The following is a 13789-nucleotide window of genomic DNA, read 5'->3' on the forward strand; positions in this document are numbered from 1 at the left end:
AGTGTGACTTGCGATAGGGCTGGGGGAGACAGTTGGGTTGTGCGCTACGGTTCAGTGCGAGGGATGTGGAGCAGAGCTGGCACCACAGTTTGGGGGATGTGGGGGACACTCACCATGGCTCAGTGCAGGGGATGTAGGAGTGCACAATGGCTCAGTGCAGGTAACTTGGAGGGATGTGCACCGTGTCTCAGTGCAAGTGGCAGGGGCACATACATCATGGCTCAGTTCAAGGATTTGGTTTGTTCTCCATGGCTCAGTGCAGGGGACTGGGGATGTTCACCACGGCTTAGTGCAGGGGACGCGTAACGTAGTTCAAGTGCAAGGGAAGGGTGACACGTACCATGACCCAACGTGTGGAATGCGTAGCTTGTGCTGGGGCAGGGGCTGAGCCTCCTGCCTGCCTCTGGCACCTGAGCAGTCTGTACTGTGATGCAGGCACTGCTGTCCTTGAGGAGGGGGCCGGGTGCAGGGTGGCCGCACTATGGCCTGGTCCCCCTGTCCTTCACAAGGATGACGTTGTGGAGTCCACCACCTCTCGGCCGTTGCACACTGTGGGCACATACTGCGAGGCAGAGCCTGGGAATGAAGGAATCAGTTAGGGGCAGGTTGGGGTCTGGCACCAGCAACCCACCCTCAGGGCATCCCACTCCGGTGGGAGATGAGTGCTTGGGGAGCTGCATCCCTCAGGGCTGGGATGGAGAGTATTTGGGGTGACCATGTCCCCTCAGGGCAACGACAGGGCCCTGGGCACAGTATCCCCCCTGGCAGGACATGCTGCAGTCTTGGGGCTTGCAGGCATGAGAGGTGAGAGATTGGGACGGAACACAGACTGTGGTCCCTATAGGGAACACAGCATCTTTCACACTCCCGTTTTCAGCCACACCCTACCCTGCACCCCACTTTCATTCAGGGGCTCATGCTGGGGTGCTCCTGCCCCCTCCAGGATGGGGGTGCTGCCACCCAGCCCTTCCCCAACCCCACCATGCTCACCGTGGGACTGGCTGGAGCTGGCGGCTGCCACGCTGAACCGAGCAGTGCCCACACGGTGGCTGGCCACATTCTTCTGCGGCTGGAAGAGTATGATGTGAAGCTTGGGGGTGAAGAGGCAGCCGAGGACCACAGTGCCGCTGAGGCTCACTGAGATGCACATCGTGGTAGTCTGGACCTGGAGACAGGGGTGGGCATCAGGTGCTCCTGCCACCAGCCCTCTGCCCGGAGAGGGGCAGGATGAAGCCTTCACTGCAGCACCAGCCAGCCCCACCAGGTAGGGGCTGCTGCCTGCACCCCACAGGGACAATCCCACCCCCTACCACGTCCCTCCATCAGAGTGGACCCACAGCAGAGGATGGGCACTGCCCTGATGGGGACATGCTGCCCCTGCAACCCTGAGCAGCACCCTCTGCCCTGCCAACAGGCTGCTCTGGGGCAGTGGCCAGGGTCAGAGCCCAGCACCCCCACCCCAGTGCCCGCTCCCACTGAGGAGTGCAGGTCCTCTCTGGAAGCCCCCAACTGCAGCTGCCTCCCATCGAGTCCTCCGGGCCTGGCAAGAATGTCCTGCCTTGCCAGGCGGGTTGAGGTGCTGCAGGGTGTGCCCTGTGCTCCCCTGCCCCTGGCACTGCTTAGCTCCACAGGCACCATGCTGGCCCTGAGGCTGGCTTTCATGCCCTGCTTGGGGGAGTATCTGTATGGGCCAGGGGCATTCTCATGCCTTCGTGTTGCAAGGCTGAAGGATGGAAATCACTCCTCTGTGGTCAGGTCAGGGGTCTCTGGAGGTCTCAGGTCCATTTTCCATCCTCACCCTAGCAAACAGTCTGTCAAGGAGCGGTTGGTGCCTTCTCCTCAGGAGTCATTGCCCCTTCAGCCATACTTCACCTGGTCCCAAACTCCCCAGTGCAGAGGTGACCATCACCAAGCCTGTAGTTTAAGACCCTTCTCCAGGCCTATGCAATCTCTAGTCACAAACCCCATGGGGGCCCAAGTGGCCATGACCACTCAGATCAAGCCTTATTAAAACCCCCTAAAACTCAGGCTCTTACACGATAGTCGCTGGAGGTCACGTAGAAGATGGGCAGGAAGGCCAGCCAGATGATGCAGGTCGTGTACATGGTGAATCCGATAAATTTGGCCTCATTGAAGTTTTCAGGGCATTTCCGTGTCTTGAAGGCATAGACCGTGCAGAGGACAATCAAGAGGACATTGTAGGTGAGCGAAATGAGCATGTTGGAGTCACGGTTGTTGCACTTGAGGGTGACGATGTACCTCTTGTCAGGCTCCGTCTCCTTGCCAGTGCCAGGGGTTTCCACCAGCAGCCAGATGATGACGATGATCAGCTGGCAAGAGATGAGGGCCATGCAGATGACTACCTGTGATGTGGGGCTTATGAACCGGGGACGCTGGACCCCCTCCTTCACCCCACTGAAGATCCTGGCAATGCGATTTGTCTTGGTCAAGAGGGCCGAATAGCAGACAGCGAAGGACGTGCCCAGTCCCAGGCGCCGGAGCGTGCACACCTCAGTGGAGGGCTTTGCAATGAAGATGAAGGTCATGCTATAGCACATGAGGACCCCGGTCAAGAGAATGTAGCAGAGCTCCCGGCCAGAGGCCTTCACAATGGGGGTGTCATTGTTCTTCATGAAGACTCCAAAAACAAAGAGTGTGGAGATAAAACCCAGGCAAGAGATAGTGACAGGACCAATGGCCCAGGCATCTTTCCAGCGGATGTACTCTTGGGGCAACTCATAGCAGCCATTCAGGGTCTCATTGGGCCAATAACCAAGACCACAGTCCATGCAGGTGAACTCATCCAGCAAGTACTCATAGGGCTGGCAGGGGATGCAGATCCAGCAGCATATGTCTCCGGGCTGCATGCTCTTTATCTCATTCTTCTTGCAGGGGTCGCTGCACTGGGAGACAGGGATGGAGGTCTCAGCCCATGGGATGAGGCTGGTGTTGAGGATAAGCCCCTCAGCCCAGTAGCCCACCTTCTGGTACCGATACCGCCCATCCACGTGGTGATAGTTGAAGATGTTGTAGCGCCCAATCCCATCACCGTAGCGATCAAATCGAACAACGCTCTTGGTGTCTGCTGGCCTGAAAGGAGCTAGAGGGAGGAGAAGGGGAGATGGTCACTGTCATGGGGCAGGAGAGGGCTTGCTCCTGGCCTGGAGGAAGGGCTCCTTCCAAGGGTCACATGCCACCATGGCCACAGGCAAACGTCAAACCTGTTCCCTGCCTTCACTCTCATACTTGCTGCCCATGCACATGTTAGGAGCAGGAAAGCAAAGGTGGAGAACTGCCTCCTCATGTGTCTAACAGCTCAGCAGCCTCAGCCAGATCTGCAGGGGCAATGTGGGGATTTACAGTCTCTGCGCCTGTCAGTGACACTAGAGTAGCTGGGCTCAACCCAAGTCACAGAGGACACTCTTCTAATTCATCCCAAACTGTGTGGGTTCCTGATCAAGGGTATCCCTCCAGTTTAACCCCTGAAATGTGAATAATCACAATGCTTGCAAGTGAAGTCTCTGAGGACCCATGTTCTCAGAGGGTCTCTTGTGGGACTGATTCCACCTAGCTAAAACATGATGGATTTGGTCACCAGCTTCTCTACAACAGGGACAGAAGGCCTGGGTTGCCTCCCAGCATAGATAGCGGACTGTTGTCATCCTGGGACAATCACAGCCCATGGCACAGAGGTCCCCAGGTGGGGGAAGGCTGGAGGACTTGGAAGGTCTTGGGTCAAATTTAGGTCTCTTCCTTGCCCCACAACCTGCCCCTTTCCAGTTAGGCAGCCAACCCCATCTCCACCTCTAGACTCACCATCAAAATTAACATTGAGCATAAAGTCCTTGTAGAACCTCTTGCCATTGACAGGCTTCATGGCATCGCAGAGCTTGGTGGTGTTGGGGCACAGTGCCTGGTGCATGTTGTGGAGAGAGTGAGCCATGGCGTAGACTGCATTGACCACAAATGTGATCTTGGACTCTGGCTCAAACTTGCCTGTCTTGAGGGAGTACCAGCTACAGTCCTGTGTGTGGAAGCTGCACTTGAACTTCTGCTCCCAAAACTCCCGAAACCAGGGATTTCGGCTGTTATTGTAGGGGTTAAGGTTACGGAAATAGGCAGCAAACTCCTTAATGGGGTAGGCTGCCAGTTCGATGGTGATGGCTCCCTCTGCCACCGCTTCGCTCCCAGCCACCACGCTCTCCAGGGCCCCCCATCCATCACTGGCCACCCACATGAAGGACACGTTGGCTCTCTGGGCAGCTGCCAGCAGCTCCCGGGCATCTTCACTTCGGGAGAACAGCACAACCACCCTGGCATTGGGCTTCTGCTGCAGAGCTCGGACCACGCTGTCGTAGGTCTTCTTGTTCATGGAGCGCCCCACCTTCTCCGAGGTGGCAATGCAGATGTTGCGCATGCGGGCTTCTTGCTCAAAGGCCTCGATCCCTGTCTCCCCGTAGTCACCCTCTGAGGCCACAGTGGAGACATAGGTCCAGTTGAAAAAGCGGAGGATCTCTGCCATGGCTTTGGCTTGGTAGAAGTCTGGTGGAACAGTGCGGGCGAAGTAGTCATAGCGGGACTTGTCACTGAGCTTGGCGCTGGTGGAGGCATAGCTGATCTGCGGGATCTGAAACAGCCGCAGCAGGTTGGCCACCTGCATGGAGGAGGAGAGGTGAGTGCCTCAAAACATGGGCCAGCAAGGGACATTCTCACCAGAGGGGCCCCTGCCCAACACCAAATGTGCCAAATGTGCACGGTGCTTCCAAGCACCACCATGGGGCTGATGAGCAGCCTCCCCACACCTGGAAGATGCTGGTTGGCAGACAGATGGACGAACACACATTCACAGGGTTGCCTGAGCCCTCACACGTACTTATTTCTTTTATTTGTTTTACTATTTCATGTACCCTCCTCTGAGATGCAGGGCTGTGAAGGGGATAAACTCTCCCACAGGCAACCTGTGGGAGATGCTCATGGGCTCTGGGGCCTGGGAGCCAGGGGCACTGAAGAGCTGGGCCTGGGGACCGGTGCCTGCACATCCTGCCTTGGGAGCCCAAGCAGGACTGGCACTTTCCATCTGCTTAGCAGAAGTCCTTGCTAGCTTCAAAGGGGAAAAGAGCCCCGCTAACGAGGCTGTTAAAAACCCAGGCTCTTAGAGCAGCAAGGAAGGGGCTTGGGCATGCTGGCCGGGCCAGTGAGCCTGCCCACATCTCACTGCTCCCAAGGCGACAGATGTGGCTGAATTAACATGGACAAGTGCTCTCCATGACAGAAGTCCCCTAATGGCAGGAAGGCCCCCGAGCGCAGCAATGCTGCTGCCTGGCCTCGCTGCACAATGGGATCTGCCAGCCCACTGTGCCACCCCAGCACTGCTCACGCTCCCTGGCTGGCTACAGGCTGCCCGTGCCACCACCTGCCTACCCGCAGTCAGGATGGTGCCCTCAGCCATGGGTGCACACCAGGTCCTCCATCAAGGGAAGGGACATGCACCCACATGGACTGGACCAGCATCCTGCATCCATCACCTGGCCCCAGCTTCCTTTGCCCTATGGCCGGGAGGATGTGGGGACCCTGGAGACCAGCAGACATGGTGTGACATGCATTGGAGACTCGTTAAATCCTAGCAAACACATGGCTCAGCAGCAGCCTCAAGGACTCGGCTGGCTCCGGTGGCTGCCTGCATCCTCGGAGGATGCTTTTTTCCCTGCCAAAGCCCCTGGGTCTGCAGAGTTGTGGTCTTGGGTACTGAGCTGTGCCCCACGCAGGGTGCCTGTTCCTGTGGGGACATGTGGGTGGTGACCCTCTGCCCTGGCCATATAGCCATAGCCATAGGCTGAGCCTTTCAGAAGCAGTGCCCCTCACAGCTGCCTGCACCTTGCGGGGCTGGGCTGGGGGGCAGAGGGAACAGTGCCCTTGCCGCTCGGCAGCTCTGCCTGCCAGGATCAGTGTTCCCACCGCCACCACAGTGTCCCTGGCACCATTCTGACATCAGGAGTGTCATTGCCGTGCCAGGGCATATCCCTGCACTCGGACGTCCACCCATTCCACACAGGACAGGACACACAGGACTGGAGATGAGCCGAGCCCTGCTTCTGCACCATAACAGACCCCAGGGACAGCCACCCGCTGGGTGGCAGGACACCGCAGCAGACTCTCCCCCCAACACTGTGCTGGCCAGGAGGGGCTTGGACATCCATGGTGCAGCCACGGCCATCCAGGCATAGTGGTGGGGGCAGCTGGTCCGCCGGACGCTGGAGGTGGCCACCCGCAGCTCCTGCCTCATCCAGGCCTGGTGGCACTGCGTGACCACCCGTCGGCGGGAGGAGCAGCGCCTGCTGGTGCTGGCAGAGTAGGTGAGGCAGGAGAAGGCCATTGTCCTCTTTCAGGCTTATGCCAGGATGCGGCAGGCCAGGGTCTGGTACCAGCGCTGCTGGGAGGCGGCTCGCACCATCCAAACCCAGTGGCGGCGGTGAGGGAACCAGCAGCATGGTGGCACCAAGGACTGTGTGAACTTGAGCATTGAGATTATCCTGGGCTGAGGAGCTGCACCTGCTGACATAACTCCAGGAGGGGAATAAAGCCCTGTCCCTACATGGAACAGATCACCGGCTTAGCTCCCATGGCTTATAGTGGATGGGGGGCTTCCCACAGCTCCTGAGGGGATCCTGGCCACCATCAGGGCTGCAGGTCCCCCATAGTAGCAGAGAAATGTCCCTCTCAGGTGCCAGGCTGCCATTCCTTCCCCACTGCAGGAAGGGGCACAACATCACTGTGAGGGATGCGAGAGCACTCCTGTGCCCCACTGGCAGCGTCATCACTGCACTGCTACCAGGGTTCTAACCCACCCGCCGTCATTCCTGCCAGCCCCCCAGCCCCATCTGAGCCCCTCTTGCCCCAGGTACCTGAATGGAAACGTCGCTGTAGGAGCCACCGATAACGCCGGTGATGGCGGTGGGCATGTCATCATGAACAGCATAGGAGCCATCGGGGCAGATGTGCTCAGAGCCATCCACCTTGGTGAGGGAGGCACGGACGAAGTCGAGGGACTGCTCAAGGGCATAGGTGTCCTTAGAGCATGTGTCGAGGATGTGGGCACCCAGCTTCACCCCGGGCAGGATGCTCCTGTCCTTGTTGATCTCATCCAGGGCAAAGAGCATGGCCTCCAGGCGCTGGATGCCCCGGTGCTCGTTGATCTTGCCACAGTCTTCACTCCCCACTCCCTTCTCATGGACTGGGAAGAGGCCGCCAATCACCAGGTCCCCATCCATGCTGATCTCCTTCTTGCCAGCCATGCCATGCCCGGCAGCCAGGCAGGTGGCCAGGCGCATCAGCCACAGCCAGGCGGCCAAGGGGACTGCCATGGGGTGTGTTGGAACCGACACTCCACCCCTTGTCACCTGTCAAGGCAAGGGCAGGCTGTCCCCAGGCATCGGGTGGTGGGGGTGGTGTGGCGTGGTGGCAGCAGGAGGGTGTGCTGCCACCCAGCACGGCCCTCAGCACCTGCAAACGTAAAGAAAAAAGCGCTGGGTCTTTAGGCTGCAAGGTGGGACTGGGACTATCCGCAGGGACAATGCCAGGGCTGCATGTGCAAGAAAGGGCTTGAGCTTGTCCGTGCCCCCCAACCCTGTATCCAGGTTGGAATCCTGTATCAGGTTTTCCTTAGGAAGGATCCCCCCACAGAAGGGTGAGCTGAGCGGACGTGACAGCTCCCGCAGTAACCCAGGACACCCTCACGTGGCACAAACCCCAGGGGGCAAGCAGAGGCGCAGGGACTGGTCCTTACAGCACTCCTTGGGATGGGCAGGGGGTGCACAGAGCTGATTCCTGTGGCAGCACCGGGCTGCGCAGCCTGCCAGGGGGCAGCTTGCTGGCCCCTACAGCATCGAGATGGGTAAGTAGCCAGGGTGGTCACCCGTGGCAGGGATATCACCAAGGGCAGGGTCAGCTCCAAGCTGAGCCCCTGACCCATGCAGCAGCCTGAGGGGTGCCAACAGCTCCCAGCCTCCAGCCAAAAGCAACCGGCCATGAGCCCACTGTGTCCCCAGCACCCAGCCACCGCTCTATTTTACTCCCCATTCCATACTCCTGGAGCCCACCTGCCTTGGCATTGACCTCTGTGCCGGCCATGGCACCAGGGCCAGAGCAGGGACATGCTGCTGGCTTTGTCCTCCCGCAGTGATGCGCGGGGTGGGCTCCAGCAGCCGTGGTGCCTTAGAGCCTGTTCTCTCACCACCGCCCCTTCCTTCTCCGTGTACTAAATTCAGAGATTTCAGTAAAAGTAAGAGCCAGGTTTGCTGACTCCCTCTGCAGAAAGCACGGAGGCGCGGGGGAATCAAAGGCTTTTGCAGCAGGCAGGCCTTGTTTTGGCAGGAGATGCAGTCCCCTTGGAGAGCAGTTGTCTTTTCCCAAACCACAAGAGAGATTTGTTTCCCATTTGAAGCTGCCTGCTGAAATCCCACAGAGCTGGTGTTTTGGGAGCCATGGGAGAAGGATTCCCCCCTGACAGCCCAGAAAGCTCAGGCTGCTCCAGCATGGAAAAGTGCCAGTGCCACAGCAGGTCCTGGGGCTCACCTGCAGGCTGGCAGAGGAGGGTGCTCATGGGAACACATGGGTGGGAGATGGGGTGATGCTGAAGGGTGCCGCCCCCCTGTACCTCCCCACAGCTGGTACCGAGGCTGCTGTCCACAAGCAGGAGCAGGACAGCCCTCAATGGCCTTGTGGTGCTCCTGGACAGGCAACGTCTGGCTGGAGGAGCCCTCCAGCAAGCCTTCCACAAGCTGGAGCTGGTGGTGATGCCCTGGGGATGTGGGCAGACATTGGACATGGACCATATAGCAGGGTGGGTGGGGAGGTGCACACAGACCTCCTCCTGCTACATGACCCAAAGCACCTGCCCTGGGTGATGCCTGCCTGCAGTGAGCCCCCAGCCAGCTCAGGGCATCTCTACCTGACCCCCAAATTGAAGTTTGGGAAAGAGACCACGGAAGGGTCTCTTATTTCTGTCAGTCAATGCTTTTGAGGGACCCAGGGCTTCCTCAAGCAGAAAAGAGGCTGGAGGCATATGGGTTATTGATGGAACACATCAGGCAGGCTGAGCCCAGCACAGGGTGCCACCAGCACCGGGAGCCCAGCTCCCTGGGGTCCAGCTCTTCTGGGGCAGCTGGCAGCACCCGCCAGACAAAAGGCACGTTCAGGTAAAGCGCTCCCAAAAGGGCAAAGCATCACCCACCCTGCAGTGAGCCCTGAAGTGAAGGGCTGCAGCCATCCCCAGAGCTGCTCATCTGGGCTGGCATGGTGCCAGGGGAGGATGCAACATCTGGAGGACATCTGGAAAAGTGAAACACCAGGCAGGGCACAGCGAAGTCCAGCCCGAAGGCCATAGTGTGGCAGGAAGGCTCCTGCCCACTGCTGGCAGCCTCCCCCCCCAGAAAGCATTGGTGAGTAGGATGGGTGAGAAGGTGCCAATGCTCCTACATGCCCCCCACCTACAGCTGCCAGGAGACCTGATCCTCTGACACCAGCACCCTTAGGGGTGGCATGGGGCACAGTGAGAGTGCTGGCAGGGTGCTAGGTGAGCCCAGCTTCACAAGCTGCCATCACCACCTCCACTGGGGGTCCCCGGAAGTCCCACTACCACCAAGCTCTGCCAGAACCCCTACTCCTCCCTTCCGCCCCACGGCCTGCGAGCCCCGTGGGTCAAACAGCCTTCCCCGGGGCGTTTGTCCCACTGCCCACCACCGCTGTGGCCATTCGGCTGCTCTGGTGGGAGCGCGGGGAGTCAGGGAGGTGAAAGCGAGAGGAGCTGAGGGGGACCTGCCCCACTGCAGCGCCTCACCGGTCATGGCTTCAGCCCATCAGCCCCAAATCCCATCCCAAAACCTCCCGGGGGTCCGGCTGCTCCCCGTAAGCCGCTGCTCTCCCCGGGCTGGATCAGCCGGAGGAGGGACCCGCGGGGCAGCGGCAGGGCAGGGAAGTCAACCCCCTTCCCTCCCCGGGGACGGCGGGCAGACCCTGCCCGGGGACGGCGGGGTCCCGCGGGGGGGGCGGCGCTGCTGGGGCACCGGGGCGGGAGGATGGAGACAGCCTGAGCTCTCCTCCCGGATCCCCGCGGTCCGGCGTCTTGCTCCGGGCATTGGAGAGCCATGGGGACCGGCCTCGGTGTTCCCCGCCCGCACCCCCGGCCCAGCCGGTGCCAGCGCCCGAAGCTGGGCTCCCGGGGCTGCGGGAGGGAAGCCGAGCCTGGGCACCCGCACTGGCCGCCGAGACACGCCGGGTCGCGGTCCCCACGGCTGCGGGGGTTCGCAGGTCGCCCAGGGCACCGGGGCTTTGGGGATGCCGGGGCGCCGCCGGGGCACGACGCTTCCCGAGGCCACGGGAGCGCCAGGGTGGGAGCGCCAGGGTGGGACCGCAGCCCTTACCTGGGCCCCAGGGGCTGCGCCGAGAGTCGGTGCCGGGAGCGGGAGCCGGTGCCAGTGACCGGTGCAGCGGCTGCCTCAGAGCTGCAGCTACCGCCGCCTCCCGCCGCCGCCTCTGACACTCCGCCAGCCCCAGCTGAGCGGAGCCGCTCCGCCCTCCTCCCGGCCCGGCCCCGGCCCCCGCCCCTGCCCGGGCCCGGCCCGCCGGGTACCGGCACCCCGGGGCCGTTCCTCCTGTCCCCCGCCCGCTCCCGGCACCGCCGGGCAAGGCACCGGCAATGCCGGAGGCTGGCGGGGCTTGGGCAAAGCCGGGGAGGACATGGACGGATGCGGGCAGGGCACGGGCAGGGCACAGGTAGGACGCGGCCAGAGAAGGGGGGGGGTACAGGTAAAGCACGGCCAGATTCAGGCAAAGGATGACCAGACGGAGCCAGGGCACAGACAGAACTCAGCCAGACGCAGGCAACGAGTGGCCAGATCCAGGCTGGGCAGAGGCAGGACCCGACCAGAGCAGGCAGGACCCGGCACGGCACAGCTCAGCTCCTACTTCGCCAGCCCCATCCCAGCCCAGCAAGGGGGGTCCCAGCTTTCGTCCTGCTCTACAGCCACGACCTGGTGTCCCTGGGGCTGTTCACCCCCCCGACACAGACACACCCCCCCCCTCCGGCCCTGGGGCTGTTCACCCCCCGACACAGACACCACCACCCCCGGCCCCCTGTTCTCCAAAGCCCTTGTAGTCTCCCCAGGCTCCAGCATTACCCCACTGCCCACCTGAACTCCTCACAGCCCGCAGGTACTCACCATCGGCCCAAGGACCAAGCTGGGCGGAAGTCTTTGGACAATCTGAAGACAGGGGCAGAAGCTGGATTAAGTGTTCCAGGTCTCCACCACTTGTCCAAACCTTCTCTGGAGCCCTTTGGCTGCCCAGGATCCTGCCATGATGTGTCTGCCCTGTGCTGGCATCCCAGCTGTCCCAGAGAGCTCCTGACTCAGGGACAAGAATGGGACAGGGGATGACAGGGATGGGCAGGGGCCAGGGGTGCTCTGGGGCACCACCCTGTGCCTCAGTTTCCCCACTGCCAGCTGCTGTGCTTGTAGGCTGAGTGTTACGGCACGTCAGGAAGTCAGACCCAGTCTGCACCTCCCAGCAGTCCTGATTTGTGACAAGGTCCCCCAGGTCCCATGGCACCAGGACCCCAGACCCCACCATCCTATCTTCTTTCAAGACTCACCACAGATGGAGTGGGGCACTGGGGAGAGGAAGGTGCCCGGGTTGGAGGACCTCGGACAGTGAGCCAGGCAGGACTGGAGGCGTGCTACACTGGAGGATGCTGCACTGCCACCGCCCCTTGTCCCTGCCACATGGGACCTGGCATGAGCCCCATCACCAGCTGCATCCTCTGGCTGCTGAGGGAGGATGATGGCAAAGTCTCCCTGGCCCCCATCTGTGGTGGGGTTAGGGGACAAGTGGCATTAGGATCTGCTGGTTGGCTCCAACCCCCCTGGAGCCTCAGCCAGACATAAATATTTCAGGGGGCTTGGCAGTTTTGTAATAACTGGCAACAAAGATAAACACTGTGAAGAGCAATATTTTTCCATGTGGGCTGGAGGAGTTTAATATTTTATCACTCAGAGCACAAAATATTTATGAACGATTTCATGTCAATCACTGGCTGAGGACTAATCATGACCTTGCCAAGCCAGGGAGGACATATCCTCACCACGGAGGGACAGCCAGGCCTCCCCTGTCCCTAGAACCACAATCCCAAGCCCTGGTTTTGGGCCACCACATCTGACTGCCAGGGAAAAAGCCCTGGGTTGCCAGAGGCACTGGGATTCCTGGAGCAGGGGTTGAGCTCTGCCAGCCTGGTGAAGTGCTCTGGCACCTGGCATTGCTGCAGGGCACTGTGAAGGTCCCTCCTTTGTCCCCAGCTGTGGGACAGGGATTGGGACCAGCCTGGACAGCCCTCTGCAATCCATGGCTGCAAGACTAGAAGGATGGGATGCCAGGGAGGCATTGCACAGGCAGGAGAAGCACAGTGGTGCCAGGCCTACCAGCAGCCCAGGACCTGCCTTTACTGGCTTTCCTTCTGTCAGGTTCCCAAAAGGAGCAGGGATGCCACCTCCCTCAAGCCCAGCTCAGCTCATCACTGAGATCCTTCCCTGCTCACCCTGCAGCTTGCAGAGCTGGGGATAGACCCTGTGGGCCTGCTGGGTTGGCCACACATGGACCAAACCTGAGCATGCTTGCTCATGGGATGCAGAGCCTTCAGAACGCTCCCCAGCTCAGCTGGGGGATGTAGGGTGCAGCCCACCACACCCTCCACCCACAGCCTGCTCCCACCATGATGGGCCAAGAGGCAGTCAGCAACTCCACCGGCCACCAGTGAGGAAAAGCATCCACTTTATTACAGACCCCAAAAAGCACCCGTGGCAGTGCCAGGAAGACCAGGTTTACACGGGATGTTTCCATTTTTCAGCAAGGGGAAGAGGGGAACAAATCCAACCCTACTCACGGCTCTTTGGTGCTAGAAAACGTGTGGCAGTGCAGCAGAGAGAAGCTGCGGGTGAGAGGGGCACCAGCAGAGATGCTGGGGGGACACCTCTGCCATCCACCCCCACCCCCCAAAACTCCTGCAAGGAATATGCAATGCATCTAGAGACACACAAACGGCAAATGTATTTCACTGCCCCCCCAGCCTGCACTCACCCTGCAACACCAGGCACTGCAGGAGACCCCCCCACCTCCCGGCATCCCTGAAATGGCCAAATACCCTTTCTGCAAAGAGGGAGAACAGGTCTCGGAGGAAATCAGTAACCGAAATCTCTTGGCTGGAGAGGAAGGAGGTGGGAAAGGCAACTGTTTCCCAGTAACTCAGACCCCAGTGGAGGCGATGCAGCCAGGTCTCCGCATCACTCTTCTCCTCTCTCAGCAGCGATGGGCTCCTTGGTCCACTTGTCTGTGACCTCCTGGCTGCCCGCGTAGCCTTCATCGGGCAGCAGGCCTGGGGCTCCTTCCCCGTCCACGGTGACCTCCAGGTCCAGCTCCTCAAAGGAGGAACCGCTGGCTCCCGACTCACTGTAGCTGTGCTCGCTGCGGTTGTCTGCTTCCTCCCGGCCACGGCTGGCTGGGAATGGCAGCAGGATGGAGGTGGCCACTGAGGTGTCTCTGCTGTCAGTTGTGGCCTCTATGCTGATGGAGCTCGCCTCACTCAGGGTGTCGGCCCCTGAGATGGAGAGAGAAGGGGAGGGAGTGAATGCTGTTGGAAAGATGAGATTGGGATAGCGTGACACAGCCTTTGAAACCACCAGAAACATCAAAGACATCAGGTCACAGTGGAGACCAGCTCCTACCTTGTTACCTCCTGGGCCTC

The 13789-nt window shown here is 60.4% G+C and overlaps 2 protein-coding genes across 4 annotated transcripts in view; both read right to left on the bottom strand.

The window, feature by feature from the left end:
- Positions 1 to 86: 86 nt before the first annotated feature.
- On the bottom strand, positions 87 to 7372 carry GRM2 (glutamate metabotropic receptor 2). 3 transcript variants are annotated; one of them, XM_061458426.1, is made up of 6 exons: positions 6903 to 7372; positions 3817 to 4654; positions 2982 to 3100; positions 2037 to 2903; positions 991 to 1165; positions 87 to 576 (listed from the first exon to the last, which is right to left on the bottom strand). In XM_061458426.1, exons 1-6 carry the CDS (start codon positions 7359 to 7361, stop codon positions 503 to 505), a joined length of 2532 nt encoding a protein of 843 aa, XP_061314410.1. In that variant the 5' UTR covers positions 7362 to 7372; the 3' UTR covers positions 87 to 502. The 3 variants fall into 3 exon arrangements, with proteins under 3 accessions (XP_061314410.1, XP_061314409.1, XP_061314411.1); XM_061458425.1 differs by having other exon boundaries at positions 2037 to 3100; XM_061458427.1 differs by lacking the exon at positions 87 to 576 and having other exon boundaries at positions 1072 to 1208; positions 2037 to 3100.
- A 5430-nt stretch (positions 7373 to 12802) lies between these two features.
- TEX264 (testis expressed 264, ER-phagy receptor) overlaps positions 12803 to 13789 on the bottom strand; it is a 35886-nt gene continuing 34899 nt past the window's right edge. Inside the window, exon 5 of the mRNA XM_061458434.1 lies at positions 12803 to 13642. Coding sequence (XP_061314418.1) covers positions 13329 to 13642 — 314 coding nt within the window. The 3' untranslated portion in view covers positions 12803 to 13328. The remainder of the gene's footprint in view (positions 13643 to 13789) is intronic.

Source organism: Pezoporus flaviventris, unplaced genomic scaffold, assembly GCF_033815535.1.
Source record: "Pezoporus flaviventris isolate CSIRO_AGI_PZ_B2104156 unplaced genomic scaffold, CSIRO_AGI_Pfla_v1 ptg000026l, whole genome shotgun sequence".
Classification (NCBI taxonomy): Eukaryota; Metazoa; Chordata; class Aves; order Psittaciformes; family Psittacidae; genus Pezoporus; species Pezoporus flaviventris.